The sequence below is a fragment of the Rutilus rutilus genome (assembly GCF_951802725.1).
Source record: "Rutilus rutilus genome assembly, chromosome: 24".
NCBI classification, from domain to species: Eukaryota; Metazoa; Chordata; class Actinopteri; order Cypriniformes; family Leuciscidae; genus Rutilus; species Rutilus rutilus.
In genome coordinates this window covers 7,651,597-7,669,942 of record NC_140228.1, presented here as the reverse complement: position 1 = coordinate 7,669,942, position 18,346 = coordinate 7,651,597, and the positions used below count along the sequence as shown (strand labels likewise).

Sequence of the window (18,346 nt, the reverse complement as noted above, 5' to 3'; positions counted from 1 at the left end):
GATTTATTTTTGGCTGCGGATTCGGCGTTGGAGCTCATCTGCTTACTCTAGACTCAGACTCTGCCAGGCGTTAACAGCTCGGGGTGAAAACGGCTAACGTGGTTTATCAAGTTTGTGGTATTACCTCCTGCATATTCTATTTGTGCGTGACATGAGCGCACACAGCACGTCTTCTGCAGGTCGTGCTTACCAGGTTGTTCATAAAAGCCAAAAATGTGCCCAGATGTAGGCTTTTAAAGTAGTTGGAGCATTTTTAATTTTCTCGCACTCGCGTCTCACCTCCCTCTGCCATTGTATGCTACCGCAACAAAGCACGTACACGACAATTGACGTCAGAAAAGCGTCAGTACATTATAATCGGTTATGGTCTATTACTGAACCGATACCGAATCGTCCTCGTCTGCATCGCGATGTATCGTAGAAACGATTACTTTTTACACCCCTAATTAATGTACACAACACAAACCAGCTAAAGTGTTTGAGGGCGGGTCAAAGTCGTTGTTCGCTGGCAGCCAATGAAGACCATGGGCGGGCATTATGCAAATGAGTTACGTGTTGCGTATGCAGGATCACTGAAGTGAGACTGGAATTCCTGACGACTTGTTTAGGTGGTTCTGAGTCGATTCTTTCTTTTGGGAGACAATAACTTTTATTCATCGTGCACTTTCTACTTTACATCTTTGCCGTTCACAGACAGCTATATTACATATTGCATAATATACTACCTTTTCCCTCCTGTTTACATACTATGTAAGTCTGAGCCTCTCTCTCTCAGTCTCAAACACATCATTTATACGCTAGAGACAACCTCTCCTCCAAGTCCACCTCTTTCAACTTCTTATCTCTTTTTTCTCTTTTTTTTTCTCTCCCTCCTTTCCTTTATGTCTCTCCACTCATCCCAGACTGTGCAGCAGTCCATTGCATTGGTTTTATTCTTCGTGTGTGTGTGGCTGCATAGAGCTGAGACTCTGATACAGAGATCAACACCAGTTGTTTAATCCCCTCCCCTCCCTTCCTCCTCCTCCTCCTCCTCCTCCTCCTCCTCTTCCTCTCCACTGCCTTATATTCATGAGGGGGAGAGAGCGGCCCCCTGCAGTGCTGCCATACGCGCTCCTCTCTGTACACCTGACCAGAACTGGTGACACAAGCCCACAACCACACACACAGAGAGAGAGAGAGAGAGAGAGAGAGAGAGAGAGAGAGGATGAAGGACGTGCTACAGCTGTCTCTGTGACACACTCGGCGTCTGCTGCTGCTGCCTCTACAAACTGGCTCTGCGTCCGTGCTGTCCTGATACAAACTCGTTCATGTCGTTTTGCCTGGTCGACTTTTTTGACATGGAATCCCCCACCAAAGAGATTGAGGATTTCGAGAACAACTCTCTGAAGTACCTACAGGCAGATCAGATTGAGAAGATCTGGCTCAGACTGCGAGGACTGTGAGTAGAGTTTCATACTTTTATTTCTCTGCATGAGTGAGCAACTTGTTTATGAATCTGAATTTGACTAAAACACATTAAAAAAAAGAGCACAATAATAATAGGAATATTTTATAGGAATATTAAATATAAAAGTGCATAAATAATATTTGAATAATAAAATGTGTTTATTGTGAGGTCATTGTGAGGACATTAAAATAAGAATATAATACATTGCAAAGAGTAAAAGAATGTGAAGAATAAAATGATTTATTATTAAAAAAGTACACAATAATAATGGTAATATTTTATAGTAATTTTTATTAAAATAATTTATATTTTAATATAAATAGTTTTTTCAATATGAGGTTAACAGTCACGATAAATAAGAATGATACATTACAAAGAGTTAAAGATTATAATTTTAATATTAAATATTATAATTTTAATAAATAATTTAATCAAAACTAAGATAAACAATAAAAAATATTAGTTTGTGCATTAAGTAAATTAATTATACAGAACAAATTATTATGAATAATAAAATGATTTATTATTTAAAAGTATTGTGAGTTAAACTTATTTGATTAACTTTTTATGGTTCAATGTGTGATTTGCAGTAGATGGCGTTCTAATGTGACGTCGGCATATTTGTGAAAAGGTCAGGGTTAACGGGTCACGTTCAACACAAAGATCCTCTTCATGTGTGGCTCGGTTCCCAGACACAAAACCAGCCTCATCTTCCATTAAAAGTGTTTCAACATTTCGAGTGCATTTGTTTGAAAACTAGACTTCAAATGGATCTAGCATATTAAAACTAAATATTTGCAAAGCTCACATATTTGTGGAGGAATTACAGAAGGGAAATGTAATGTTTGAATTTCCCACTGGATCTAGATCATGTAAATAAATGCACCAAAATGGACTATACAGAAACATCTCAAAGTTGCATTTTTTGTTTCATTGATGTCATGTGATCCGGAGGTGAAGTTCAGGTGCTAATGTTGCAGAAAAAGATGCATGCGTGCTCACAACATGAAATATTTGCATGTGCAACTTATTTCCTATCGCTGTCTCATTTATTGCCAGTAAAAAAAATAGCTTATTCTGAATTTATTTGGAGCTTAATGACCGTGTATGTTATCACAGGGGGATTTTATTGTTTGCCGTTGAAGGGATTGATCTAATCCCTCACTGTGTCATTCCACATTAAGCCGCTGAATGCTAATCCCGGTTATAAACAGCAAAACATCTTCCAGGATTCGTTTTAGATTTATGACAACTGCGTTCACCGTGATGGGGGAGTTGCTGTCAGCCCGGGGTCTCTGAACCCAGATGGGGAAACCAGACAGCTGTTATTTGTCCTGAAACAAAGGCCATCAACGTTGTAATAACGACACTGGTCAAGATCTGGGCTTTGTTCGGGGCGGAATTGAACCGAAGGAGAGCAAAGTCGTTCTGTTTCCAGCTTTATTTCCCTTTTAACCCCGTTTTATTGTGCGTATTAAGAATTTAATTGTGCCCTTGGCGGCTCCAAGGGAAATGAGACCCATATCGACACCATTAGACACACACACACCTATAAAAGTTTAAGGCTGTAATAAAGGCAGGCGCTCTTCGCGGTAAGAGCAAAAAGAGAGGTTTCGATGATGATGATGATGAATGAAGAATGTAAGATGAAAGACAGGAAGCTGAGGGTAAAGGGTAAAGGTCGCTGCACATTCAAATCCATCCAGAACACTCATCTCTTCACCGATCACATGAATAGCAGCAATTGAACTGAAGGTGATGTCATCAGTATCTAGGTTGACCAATCAGAGTGTCTGTCTTCATATGACTTGAGAGCAGCTGCAGTTGAGATATTTTACCAAAAGCTGCTTTAAAAGAAGTGGCATTTCCTCTCCACGACCGTGCAAGACAGAGCGAGCATTCATGAAGTAACTGGATTTAGATGACCAAATGTTCAGATGTCCGTCATAGAAGGGTCATTGTTTTCCTTTTTTGCAGAAACGTCATGGATGCCTTAATGAAACAAGCATTTAAATGCATTGATGTTAACGTAGAATTATAATTTTTTTATCTGAACTCATGACCGTTGTAGAATTTATATATATATATATATATACATTTAATAGATTGTTAACTCTGATTACCAGTATGTGAAATTAAACATGGGAGACTGCATGTGACTAGTGGTCACACTTATTACTGCAGTGAATATGTCAGGGTGGGATTATTATTAAAATAAATAAAAAATGTGTATAGACACATGCATTAAAATAAGCTATTGAACTTTTCACGCATTATTACCCTGGAAAAAGTTAGTGTACTGATTGTTTTTCATGAAGTTGGACATGGGAACTATTTATTGACACTTTGAGAAGATGTAGTCCAATGTCTTTGAAATATGAAATGCTGTGCAATCTACAACCTATTTAAAATATGTTGTTTAATAGATCTTCAGCACAAATTAAATAGTGAGACAATTATGAAACCCAAAACAATTAACGAAATAACAGCAAAGTAACACAAGAATATTAAACTATTGTTTTGGCCAAAAAATATTGGAATTAAACAATTCTAAAAGATGACAACATATAAAATAACAAATGAAAACTTGACCTGACATTTATGAAGTGTGGTTTTATTGTGTTTATTACATTGTTGACATAGTGGTGAACAAGTACTGTCATTTTAGTTTGATGGATTCAATTCACAAAAAAAAAAAAAACATACATGTGTATTTGGACTTTTGACCCAAAACCTTATAGTTGCTGAGAAATATCCATGTGTGACAACTAGCCCGAAGGCTTTATGTACTGAATTGAATTTGCTTTTACCCGAACTGAAATGTCAATTTTTTTTTTTTGGTTTCAGGCGAAAATATAAGAAGACGTCACAGAGGTAAGATATCCACTCTGACTGGTGTGAATACGACAGATCTCATCATCTCAACGTGAATCATGAGCTGGGAAAACGAGCGAATAAAACTGTTTACAAACTATTTGTATAAACTGATGGGGTTTTTTTTCTGCTTGAAATTGGATGTAATCAGAAACCAGGTGTGTATGATTCTGTTTCAGGTCAGCAGTTCCACATCTGTTGTACGCAAGTATGGTCACAGTTTTCTGATGTGTTTTTTGCTAAAAACAGAGACCAACAGCAGAACAGGGTTTTGGCATTGTGTTTAATTACTGGTTGTCAGTAAGAAATAAACAGCAGTTTTCTTTCATTACCACAAGTGAATGGAGTGCAGTTGTGCATTAGCATATGAGAACAAAAAATGACTGTGGCAGAACCATGGTGGTACGGTGAAGGTATTAGATAATAATACTATGGTACCATACCAAAGCTTTTTTATAGTATTTCATAGTACTCATCAGAGTACCATGACATTTCTGTGTGTACTACCATAGTACTATCTGTGTGTACAGCTATAACTCTCGTATATATCAGTGTAGGTGTGTTTATATTTGAATGTGTATGTGAGGAAAACACTCAAACACAATGCAAATCTTCACAAGTCCTTTGACATCAATCAGAGACTAAACAAAATGAGCTTTAACCGGTCAGTAATGACTTTGATCTAGACAGTGTGTTCTCTCTCTCTCTCTCTCTCTCTCTCTCTCTCTCTCTCTCTCTCTCTCGTCCTCTCTCTCTCTCTCTCTCTCTCCTCTCTCTCTCTCTCTCTCTCTCTCTCTCTCTCTCTCTCTCTCTCTCTCTCTCTCTCTCTCTCTCTCTCTCTCTCTCTCTCTCTCTCTCACACACACACACACACACACACACACACACACATGCACACACACACACACAGAGAGACAAACAGCCAGCAGCAGATGCCTGTACTGCCCTTCTCACTGTGTGTGTGTGTGTGTGTGTGCATGAGAATGTCTGTGTTTGGAAGGGCAGTGATGGAGATGTCAATAATTGTGTGTGTGTGTGCAGGGCTGGAAGGAAGTACATGTGTATGTGTGTGTGTGTGTGTGTGTGTGTGTGTGTGTGTGTGTGCTTGAATAGGGCTTGAGGGATATATGCTTTATGAGTCCTTAAAGGTGAAAGGTCACAAGCCGTTCAGACATCAGATCACATTTTTATCTCTCTTGATAATGATTTTTGTTTCACCAAACCCAGTTTATGAACTTATTTTGTGCGCAGTTTCAGACTTAAACGGCACAACCACAGACACTTACTAGCAACTAGATGATCATGAGCAGAATGCCTGTAAAATAATCAGCACTTACTTTTTTAGATGGACAAAAATTCAGATCAAAGAAAATTTTACATTTTCCAATGTTTTTCTGACTTTTTTTATTCAAATGTTGGTAGAAACTGACACGCTATTATTTATCATTTTTAATATATTATTATTGAAATATATTTGCTTAAACAATGTATTGTATAAGTAATATTATTTCTTTAAATAGTTATTTATGTATTTATTTATTTATTTAATTAATTAATTATTATTAAAACAAACTGTTTGGTCGCTTTATATGTCCTTCAAAAAATCTTTTCCTAGATAAGTTGGCAGCTGTTGGCCATAATAAGCTCTGGCGTGGACTAGACATTATATTGGCTATGCAAAACAGTTTCGTGCCCATAAGGTTGAGTGAGAATATTTGATAAGAATCAGCTTAAATCAGCATTGTCGTAATTTTTTTCCCGTGTGTGTGTGTGTGTATACAAGGAAGAGTGACGTTTTCTCAGGCGAAATACGGCACTGGTGGGGCTGTTCGTGGCAGCTGTTTTAATTTGATGTAATTATCACCATCACTCCATTCCTTCACAGGATTTATGTCTCCTGATGATCTCCGTTAAGTCACGAGGGATTCTTGCATGTTCAAATGCATCTCTCTCTCCCACACTGGAATAGATTTCCCATAAATGTATATTTTTGCCATCATTTATTCATCCTCATATGTTTTTCATTTCTTTTCTGAAGAACACAAAATGTGGAAGTCTAAGCTACTCTTTTTCATATAACAAAAATGGATGGCTGTTCACACCACTAAGTTGACACGACTCATGCATATATTGACGTAAAATAGAAAATAATGTAACATATACTAAAGTTTGCATTTTTATGTAAAGTATGTTAATTGACAATACATCAAATCAGGGTTCCGGCAACATTATTGACATTGAATGCCAATTGGAAATTGTTTTGATGGCAAAAGATCTGACTGAAGTGTGTTGCCATATGTGTAACGTATTTTATAGCTTCAAGAGAAACTAAAATTCTAGGTCAAATTCAATTGGGTCACTCTGCACAGGGTTTGTGGTTTTTTGTCGTGTTGGCCGATCTGTGACACACTAACATTGTGGTTTAGGCTCAGAACTAAATGAGTCAGGCTTCGTGACTAAAGGACTGTGAGCTAGTTCGGCATACAAATTTGAGCCACTTCAACATTTCTAAAATAAACAACTAAAGATATTCTTATAAAAAGACAATCTGATGATATTACTCATTCCTTTGGCTATTATTAGTTATATTTCACACTGTTTTAATGTATTATATGCCTGAAAAAGACACTCGGCTGGTCGTTCCCTTATAAACCTCTTAGCATTAGTCATTTCTCTGAAAAAGATTCTGTCTGAAGTGAACATGCAGCATCTTTTTTTAGTAGTAGGAGGATGTTCTTTAGATTTTATAGGTGGCCGGTGAGGTTTAGCTCACCATTGCTGTGTTGTTGAACTTCTCAGATGTAGTTGAAGAGATGTTAAGTGTTTGGTCAGTGCACAGTGCTTTTGATGGGGCCGATAGGTTTTTGAAGATAAAATCTTATGGCAGCACAACTGTTTTCAACTTCGATTATAATCAGAATTCAGAAATGTTTCTTGAGCACCGAATCCTCATATTAGAATGATTTCTGAAGGATCATGTGACACTGAAGACTGGAGTAATGATGCTGAAAATTGTGTCATGTGATAATACTATTTTTAATAATACACGTTTATTAACTATATTAATTGTAATAATAAATATTTCTTATAAATAATAAAATAATATTTATCAGCAATAATAGTTCACAATATTACTGTTTTTGATCCAATTAATGTGTCCTTTGTGCAGCATAAGAGCATAAGAAACATTAAAAACCTTACCGACCCCAAAATTTTAAACTGTGATGTATGCACACACACACACACACACACACACACAGACACACATATATATACATATACATATATATATATATATATATATATATATATATATACAGTGAGGAAAATAAGTATTTGAACACCCTGCTATTTTGCAAGTTCTCCCACTTAGAAATCATGGAGTGGTCTGAAATTGTCATCGTAGGTGCATGTCCACTGTGAGAGACATAATCAAAAAAAAAAAATCCAGAAATCACAATGTATGATTTTTTAACTATTTATTTGTATGATACAGCTGCAAATAAGTATTTGAACACCTGAGAAAATCAATGTTAATATTTGGTACAGTAGCCTTTGTTTGCAATTACAGAGGTCAAACGTTTCCTGTAGTTTTTCACCAGGTTTGCACACACTGCAGGAGGGATTTTGGCCCACTCCTCCACACAGATCTTCTCTAGATCAGTCAGGTTTCTGGGCTGTCGCTGAGAAACACGGAGTTTGAGCTCCCTCCAAAGATTCTCTATTGGGTTTAGGTCTGGAGACTGGCTAGGCCACGCCAGAACCTTGATATGCTTCTTACAGAGCCACTCCTGGCTGTGTGTTTCGGGTCATTGTCATGTTGGAAGACCCAGCCTCGACCCATCTTCAATGCTCTAACTGAGAGAAGGAGGTTGTTCCCCAAAATCTCGCAATACATGGCCCCGGTCATCCTCTCCTTAATACAGTGCAGTCGCCCTGTCCCATGTGCAGAAAAACACCCCCAAAGCATGATGCTACCACCCCCATGCTTCACAGTAGGGATGGTGTTCTTGGGATGGTACTCATCATTCTTCTTCCTCCAAACACGTTTAGTGGAATTATGACCAAAAAGTTCTATTTTGGTCTCATCTGACCACATGACTTTCTCCCATGACTCCTCTGGATCATCCAAATGGTCATTGGCAAACTTAAGACGGGCCTTGACATGTGCTGGTTTAAGCAGGGGAACCTTCCGTGCCATGCATGATTTCAAACCATGACGTCTTAGTGTATTACCAACAGTAACCTTGGAAACGGTGGTCCCAGCTCTTTTCAGGTCATTGACCAGCTCCTCCCGTGTAGTTCTGGGCTGATTTCTCACCTTTCTTAGGATCATTGAGACCCCACGAGGTGAGATCTTGCATGGAGCCCCAGTCCGAGGGAGATTGACAGTCATGTTTAGCTTCTTCCATTTTCTAATGATTGCTCCAACAGTGGACCTTTTTTCACCAAGCTGCTTGGCAATTTCCCCGTAGCCCTTTCCAGCCTTGTGGAGGTGTACAATTTTGTCTCTAGTGTCTTTGGACAGCTCTTTGGTCTTGGCCATGTTAGTAGTTGGATTCTTACTGATTGTATGGGGTGGACAGGTGTCTTTATGCAGCTAACGACCTCAAACAGGTGCATCTAATTTAGGATAATAAATGGAGTGGAGGTGGACATTTTAAAGGCAGACTAACAGGTCTTTGAGGGTCAGAATTCTAGCTGATAGACAGGTGTTCAAATACTTATTTGCAGCTGTATCATACAAATAAATAGTTAAAAAATCATATATTGTGATTTCTGGATTTTTTTTTTTAGATTATGTCTCTCACAGTGGACATGCACCTACGATGACAATTTCAGACCCCTCCATGATTTCCAAGCGGGAGAACTTGCAAAATAGCAGGGTGTTCAAATACTTATTTTCCTCACTGTATATATATATATACATATAAAAAACAGATTGAAGTGCAGATATGTGCATATATATATATATATATATATATATATATATATATACACACACACATATACATAAATATGCAAATGTTTGTATTTAATTATTTATTTATTTATTTATTTATTTACCTGGCACTGTTTTTATGTATTTATTGTATTTTATGTGAATTGTGATTTTTATGTTTTCTTTTGTGTTCCTTAATTAGCTGCCCGTCCTGGCCAGGACACTCTTGTAAAAGAGATTTTTAATCTTCGTAGAGATCATTTTATTTCATAGAGTTTTTTATATGGCCAAAGTCAGCAATATAGTGAGTATTTGGCTAAAGGTTTCTCTTGGCTGGTTTGTACTGCCACCAGCGTTTCGTCCACTGTTTGCATCTTGACCCAAACTGATATCAGAGCCACTGAGTCCAGGGAGAGTATAACGGCCATCAGTGTGGCCTTTTATGATGATCTAATTAGGACTGGCTTCCCAGTCAGAGACAGCATAGCCATTACAGGCTCCTGCAGCCCGACGGCACTTCAATCTGTTTCTCACACATGGCGTAATAAACACTAGGGCATTCAAACCCACCCGAGCATTGTGCAGATGGGGTTTGTTTACACGTTATCATGACGTTCTTTTTTTACTCTTTTTTTGTGGCATGGAAACTAGCTTTGATGTGGTTTGAACCCAACAGTCTGTCCGCATTCAGCTCTTTTGTCGTGTCGCTCTGATAGACTACATGTGAAGTCGATTAACGATGCCAAGTTGGAATGAACCGCAGATAAATATTTAGAAACCACTGACAGACGAAAATTCTCTTTCGCACTGGAGCGTTTGGACTTTTTACACAATAACATCTCAGAAGATTAAGTCAGTCAGCGATCCAGTGCTGTGTTTTGGCAGTTGTGAGTTTCTTGCACTAGCTAAATGCATTCGGCTCCTGAGGTCTTGTCTCGTCATGCCTCCACTGACTGATTTCAGCTTGTTAATTGATCGCTTCACAGTCATTGAATCGCAGCCCCCACACCTGATAATTAACAAGATAATTACTCCAGTCAAAAACTGACATATTTAACAGGCGAGTTCACCTTACAACACCAAAGCCCTCCCACGGGAGCCGCCGTCACTGGTGTGTTTTCTCAATTGAATACAAAACAGGGAGACAAAATGGATGCTTTTGTCATTTGCCATCTTTCTTTATGTGCTTTCCGCATAGGCCATGAGTATAGGCTTTCTTGAATATATAATTCCATACTCCTGAAGAGTCCCGCGCCCAAAGGGGTTTGCGGGGATTAAATGTGCCGTTCTGTTGAAGAGTGAAGTGCTGATTGTGGGTACGCTTTGCTCTGATCTGTCCTTCAATTTGCCGGCAGTGAGATGGAGAGCAGAAATGAGTCTGGGTTTATCTCCCATAGCAGAGAGGGAGCAATCCCTTCCGGACCAACGACGACCCCTCTTTCCCTGCTGTTCCCGCACAAAAAAATGGGATACAGTTGCTGACTAACATTCATCTGTGTTGATTTCCATGCATACCACAATGGGTTTATGGGTGTGTTTATAAATCTTTACCACTGATTTATAATAATAAAAATGTTATTTTTATATTTTGGTCCAAAAATACCTTCTGTAAAAACCTCCAACCCTAATAAAAATGTTGAAACTGGCTTTATCCAATGTTCAGATTTCTGTTCTGGAAGTGTATGCTAATTAGTGCAGATTTTATTTGATAATGCCTCATTTGCACATGACATTCCAGAAAATGTGTAATACAAAACAGTTTTTTTAATGTATTCTGTGATTAATAAACTGGTTAAGTATGGTGATATATTCGTTTTTACCCTGTTCACCTGTGGTGTCTTGATTTAAAATAAAAAACCCACTGTCCTTACTGTCCAAGCCACTCTTCCAGCTACCAGCTTGGTTTCTTTTGTAATTTTGTCTGGCTCAACTAGACAGTGGGTGGAGTTAGTTCAAATATTATTTGCCAACGAGATGAGCTAATTGCACCCAATGTAAAAAGACACTCTGTTAAAGTCCCCATGAAATCAAAATTGAAGTTTTTTATGTCAGCCTTACTGTTATCTATAAGCTATAGTGTACTCCAAAACAACGACAAAATTTGCATTTTGAAGATATAAGCATTCAAAACATACAGTCTCTCACTTCCACCAAAATAGATCAGTGATTTTGATGACATCACTCTGCACTTAAGCTTTTCATCAGATTTTCTGTCCAATCAAATGCTCTCTAGAATCTAAAGCGTCCCGCCCCCCAAATAGACGCTAAATCTGCAGCTAAAATCGGTTAACTTGTTCACATTTACTATTTTCTACATTGTGGATGCCACATAGTGCACTATATAGGGGATAGGGAAAGATTCAGACATTGTAAATATGCTTACCATTGGAGTGAATGAAGTCTGGTTTCACGTTAGTGTCACGTGAACCGCCGCAGCTCTCACAGTCTGCTCCAGTCCAGAGACACGATAGCACAGAGCGGATCAAATGTGCGTAAAGACCGCAAAATCTACCGGACTCATTTGAATTCTGCACAGAATGCTATATTTTAAAGTGATATGGAGGAGATTAGGAGGAAACTGTGGCTTTACCAAGCTCAACGGCTCTGGCCGAGCTGTGATATAAACTAAACGCCATTGGCTGTTTGAAAAAAGGGGAGGGGCTGTTCGATATGCCCCGCCCTGTCTTCCTGTCTCAGTGGAAAATACGTCAACACATTGAATAATGCTGTGCATTTCAAGGCACTTCAGTGGGCCTTTAAGAAATTGTTTTTTGTATTGTAAAGTTCAATAGGTAAAGTGCTACAGAACCTATCATAATTTAGTTATGCCGGTCTTCTTTATTCCTTTGAGTTTAAGTTTCTGCTTCGGCTAGTTTGGATGACTTGCAGAAAAATAGCTTGCCTGGATGGAGGCCGTAGAACTGTGAAAGGAAGTCGTGACCTTGGGACTTGAGCTGTTTATCAAAAAGATTTATAGATGTGTTCGAAGTAATGGCACAAAGAAAATCAGCAGTTTGCACCTCAGGCAAGCTAAAACCCAGAAGCCTCCCTGCAACATTTGCACTCTTTAGTACACTGCTCCTGGTCGTTGTTTTTTGCATGAGGGATGTACAGTGACCTCTGACCTCGCTCTACATTCCCATGCAGATATCTGTAGGGCATGCTGATTAAACGACTGCAACTCCAACTGCAAAAATACTGTTGAGGGGATAAACACTCTTTTCTCCTGGAGCAGACCGATCTGGCTTCGGCCCAAGCTCACACAGCTCTTCAGCTGCATAAAATCAGCACAGCTGTGATGACTTTGGCCACAGATGACCTGTCGTGCACAACGGGGCTCCACGAGGGCCTGGGTCGTGGGAGCAGAATGAGGCTGATGTTCGAAACGGTTATTTACTATCAGCTTTAATCTAGAATCTTTCCGGAATTACTTTTAGTTCATATTTAGCTCATTTAAAGGTGAAGTGGGTCATTTTTTGTGTCACTAAACAGAATGAAGAAATAATGCAACGTTTCCTCTTGAGGAATTAAGAGGTCAGGGACTCCTCAAACTCTGTTCAGAATTGAGCTAGGTTAGAACCATTTTACTAATGTTTTTGCAGGCCTCGAGAGTATCTGTGTATCTGTCACAGAGGAAAACCGCATCTTTATTATTTGTCTTTTGGCAGAGACCTTTAGTTGGAAATGTCACTCAGCTATTAGGAAATCTGAGGTGTTTAACGCTGATGTTGGGAGAGATTTGCTTTAAAGCTTATATTCTCTGCCGGTTGATGAGACACAAAACACAGTGGATTTGTTAGGCTTTGCTGCTTCCGACTATGAATACACATGCAGGTATGAAGTATAATCTTTTCTATCTTATATGTAATCCTTCATGTGCCTTAGAAGAGCATACATTGTAAGTATTGGTGCTTCCTGAAGGAAAGCGTCAATATGTAGGGATATAAAACCATAAACATTATTCCTGAAATTATCTCAAATCATGTTGAGAATTGGTGTGACATTCATTTTTAAAGTTATTAGACTTTTTGTTTGGCAGACAAAAAAATTGTTGTAAAATCCTATAGACTCGCATTGAAGGATTTGCTCTTTATTCTCCACTAAATGTATCTAGAAATCCAACGATTTAAATGTAGATAAATGCATTTTGTTTTACTGCAATGGATTTTGAAAACAATTTTTTTTATAGATATTTGAACTGAAAATAGATAAAAATATTTTCAGATTAGGATTTTTTTGCTGTGTGGCACCAGGCACATTTTGTACAAAAAGAGTAAAAATCTAATTAAAATAATTATGCCTGTCGTTTCATTCCCCTGAGGAATGTGATGTCAATAATCAGGCGAAACACAGGGATGTTTATCCAGAATGCAGATGCTTTGTACCTGCTAAAGCTCTGGTGAAATGTCATGTCTGGTATTAGTGAATAAATCTCCTCCTTCCGTCAGCCGACAATTTTTACCCCATGTTTTTGTGTTTTCCGTGCCACTTAATCTGCAAAGTGAAATATCACCTTGCTGACTAAATAGTCTGTAGTAGCTAGTGAAGGTTAGCTGAATGCTTCTGTAGTTTATCGTCATTTTACCAGGCTCTCCGCTTTGCATTGGGAACCTTCTATATTATATTGACTAAGTCTGTTAGGATGAACTCGTTCGTGGCTGCCACTTTGTCTTTAGAAACAGAAGGGATGGAAGGGTTTATGGTTTTACAGAAACTCATTTCAGCATAATTTAAACCATTCGGTGTGTTCTGCCAGCCTTGGAAATGTTTCAGATGAGCAGTGCCAGGTTTGACTTTGCTTTGGCTCTTGGAAATCAGACAATATGAGTGGTTTGAATCAAATCTGAGTACTGCCATCGGGCTGATGCGAGAAATGAGGTGACGGAGAAATAGACAGCCATCTATTCTGTTATTAAGGTGCTATCAGTGAATCAGTGCTGAGAATCGTTTTAATTTTCATAGTTTTACTACGGAGCCCTGATGGCCTCAGTGTGAAATAAAGTAAGATGTCTGGCTACATGGGAATAGCTGGCAAAGTGGCATACTGTGAAACTGAGTTTACAGCGTGGAAAATTTCCAATCTATGGCATAATGACCTATCAAAATCATAATTGCAGCAATACAAAGCTCTTGACCTTAAACTCAGACATTTATCAGTTTCTATAGCAAGGGAGGAGTTAAGTCAGGATCTATATGCTGCCTCTAATTGAGCCTTCGCTAAGCCCGCCTTAATATGTTACTGACCAATCCTATCGTAGCAACTGTTGTCATCCATCATTTATCAGACAATGCTTTTAATGCAAGTCTTGAAATCCTATGTGTTTAATTGTTTTCAATCGTTGTAGAAACTTTATTTTAACCTTTGCTTAGTCCCTCTTTAAAATGTAACTGACCAAATCTAAAGCTTGTCTGAGTACATTAACTAAATGGGGCAGAGCTTAACAAAGGTTCAGTTGTGTACTTCTGGAATTGTATTATGTCGTTTCCTGTCATATGAATGAATCAGATCAGACTGGGCATTGATTCTGTCCCCCAGAGAGCAGTTCAGGAGGTCTGGACCTTTCTGAAAGACTCCAGATGGACCTGGCAAACGCTGTGTCAACACTTTGCCCTCAACCTCTGCTTGCCATCGCACCAGAGCACCAGCCACTGAGACAATTAGTGACCTGGACAGAACAGACACAACAGAGTCAAACCGTTTCTGTCTGCCCAGCTGCTCAACAGCAGCTGTATTTAGAGTTTCCCCATCCTGGCCAATTCCACACCAGCCTCTCTGGTCTTAATTAGTGATGACGGGCAGTAAATGGTGTGTTGTTATGGCCATTAAACTTTTCACCCACTGTTAGCATCATTGGCTACGCCACCCATAAGCCACCGCTGCATCTGTCTCCAGAGTTACAGAGGAACAGGGCTCTTCCTCCCAGACTGGACAGATTCTTGGAAACTTCTGCCAATAGCTCATCGCTTTCCAGCAGTGCCAGGACTTTTTCATGAACTCTGAGCTGCCTCATGATCTGTCTGAATCTAGACATGTAGCCAAAGTCCCTTTAAGGCATGTCAGCACACTTGGCAGCAATTTTGATAATAGCTAAGTCCCCGTGTCTATGTGAATGAGGAAAGATTGAAATAAAGTTATCATTGGCTGAATCATTTTTTCAGCATTATTAATCCAGTCTTCAGTGTCACATGATCATTCAGAATGATTCTAAGCTTTGCTGTACGAGAAACATTTATTTATTATTGTGATGTTGAAAATGTCTGCTTCTTTATATTTTTTTGTGGAAACTGTGATACATTTTGTTTGCAGGATTCTCTTTTTAAAGAACTCTGTTTAAAAGAACAGCATTTTTTTTTTAAATAGAAAAATATTTGGGTTCTTTACTATCACTATTATCAATTTTTTGCATCCTTGCTGGATAAAATTATTGATTAGTTGAATAAATCACTAGCATTGAAGTTTGGGCTGATTCTTTCTCATTTACTGCAAAGAAACATTATTTGCGTGTGATTTCTGTGCTGTAATCATCTGATGCCCTGGTTTGCTCTCAGATGTGGAAAAATCATTAAAGCTGTATTTTGTCTCTGCTAGTGCTGCAAATCTTCAACCTCAGATTACCTACAGTCATTAATCCTGAATGAAAGCAAAGGAGTTCAGTGCATATCAATGCATATTCAAGTATACATTGAATACGTGGTTTAGTATGTTAAACAGAATCATTTACTGTGATATCCATCACTAGCCCGTAAGGCTAGTTTTTGCTTGGTTTGTGGGGATTGGGTGTGGGCGACCAGGTCATACAGCAAGGTTATAGATCCATGGGAACCCTATTTGTCCTGTACCACGTAACACACGGCTATATATAACACACAGGACAGTCAATCCCAGGTCGTATTTCAAAGCTGTCTTAGTGAACCTGAATAGTTATAGCACGTGGAATGTGCAATTAATCAAATCATTTAAACAATCAGATTATGCACTATTGTGTATCAAATTTCCATACGGCATTATTCAGAGAACGTGTGACGAAGTGTGTACGTGCGCTCGCAAATGTGAGTGATTGTGTACTTTTGTGTATCAGTGACCTTCATTTCATCACCAGAGAGTGAAATGTGAGGGGGGGCAGGGGGGGTTTCAGGATAAATGGGATTGTTAGGGTTGAGTGACAGTTGAGTGTCGGTTGAATCTTTACCAATTATCAATCTAACGTCTCCACTGAAGTGTTACTGAACAAAATAGGAGTTGAATATTTAATGAATTTCTTTCCCTTTCCCCATCGATCTATCTTTTTTTTACCGTCTGCCCTCTCTCTGTTTAGTTTAGGAAGGCAATTAAACTCATATGACCTGTAACCTGAAGCTTTGACTGACCTTCATACCGCAGTAACATTTGTGAGATATTGTGACCCGGTTTGGTGCTTAGTATTCGCTCGGTAAACAAGCTGCACTTTTATTTCAAAGCTGCCAGCGCATTGTGTACGCCCGTGGCAGCGTGGATAAATGCTGTTTCGTGACGAGACTCGAAGTTGCAAACATGATTTTCATTATGCCACAGATGGTCACTTCAAATCAGCCCAAGTCGCTCCTTTTTTGTGAGTGCCAGCTCAAAAATCTCTTTCCATCCCACTGTTTTTCATCCCAGCTGTTCGCAGATTTCATCACTTGCTTAAATTTAATAAAGCCCAAGTCAAATAAGTTTCAAAGTACAGCTTTCATTCTTCATGAAACATGCTAATAAGTACTCATCCATAGTCTGATTTTGATTAATTTCCAGATTCTATTTGATTCTGATTCATAAGCCCTTAATTCGATTCGGTTTGGTTTGGTTTTGTTGTGTTTTATCTGATTTTGATTTTGACTTGATTTGATATTAATTTGATTCTGATTCATTTGGGTGCATCTCCAGATTTGATTTGATTCTAATTCACAAACCCTCGATTCGATTCAGTATGATTTGATTTGATTCAATTATTATTATCATTAGTTTGGTTCGATTTCAGTTTCATTCTGTATACATGTATTTCAGGTACAATGCTCATTTTGCTTATATATTAAAGAAATTCTCTTAGCTAATGTTGTAATTCATGCAGAAAAGCTTCTAACTTGATACATTACAAAAAATATTAAAATGCTATTATTATAAAAACAATTAAAAGATATAATATGCTATTACAGAGTTATGCCGGCACAACCGAACTAAAAGTTTAAACTTTAAATTGCATCTCTTGTGTAAAATTGTAATGGGATTGTTAAAAATGATTATAATATAATAAACTCTTCCGTTATAAACTCCCATTTAAAAGCTCTGAATGGGTCTGTATAAAGTATGGGTTTATAGTTTTAAATGATTCAATAGAAGGACTGACTCAAATAAGTCTTTTGTTTTTATTCAGTCTATTATTTCCAGCCCTGCTCTTCATTACTGGCGCATGCAATGTTGGAAGTATAAGATTTGAAATCTATCTTTGCCCAAGGGGAAACAAAACTTCACTGAAATATTCATAAGTACCTTCACTAAAATATTTGAAGTTGTAGTTGTAATTGAATAAATAATTGTAATACTTTATTTGATTATGATGTGTCACAGTTTTAAGATGTAGTGGCGTCGGTGGATGGCACCGGTCTTTCCCTCTCTGATCCTCTCGGAGAGTCACGCATGTACAAACCATAATCTCCCTCTCTATGTTTTCTGGTTTAATCGAGGCGAAACACATGTCAGCAAGTTCACAGTTAGATGTATTTCATTGGTTCTTTTCTCATTTTCTCTCAAATTCTCCTCCTCTGTTGATCATTTTTCACACTTTTAAAAATAAAAGTTCTTTATTGACATAAATGCTTCAATAAAGAACCTTTAACATCTATGGAATTGTTCCATTGCACAAAAGGTTCTTTATTGTGGAAAAAGGTTATTTTCTTTAGATTAATAAAAAATGTTATTCTTTATATTTAAGAGTGTACCCATAATTCTTTGCACACATTTGTAGTTTTTTTATTTAATTTAAATTATATTTATATTGAATGTATAAATCTTACATCCCACTTGCATTTCCAAACTGATAAACAGCTTGCACACCAAAAGCATTCAA

At 38.1% G+C, this 18,346-nt stretch overlaps 1 protein-coding gene across 5 annotated transcripts in view; it reads left to right on the top strand.

Moving 5' to 3' along the window:
- The first annotated feature begins 1,145 nt into the window (after positions 1-1,145).
- The window catches only part of pde1ca (phosphodiesterase 1C, calmodulin-dependent a), a 53,377-nt gene continuing 36,176 nt past the window's right edge, over positions 1,146-18,346 (top strand). For 3 of the 5 annotated variants that reach the window (XM_084398491.1, XM_084398493.1, XM_084398492.1), the window contains exons 1-2: positions 1,147-1,438; positions 4,295-4,321. In XM_084398491.1, coding sequence (XP_084254617.1) covers positions 1,308-1,438; positions 4,295-4,321 — 158 coding nt within the window. In that variant the 5' untranslated portion in view covers positions 1,147-1,307. Of the gene's footprint in view, positions 1,439-4,294; positions 4,322-18,346 lie in introns of all 5 variants that reach the window. The other 2 variants (XR_014626109.1, XM_084398490.1) reach the window with 1 other exon arrangement.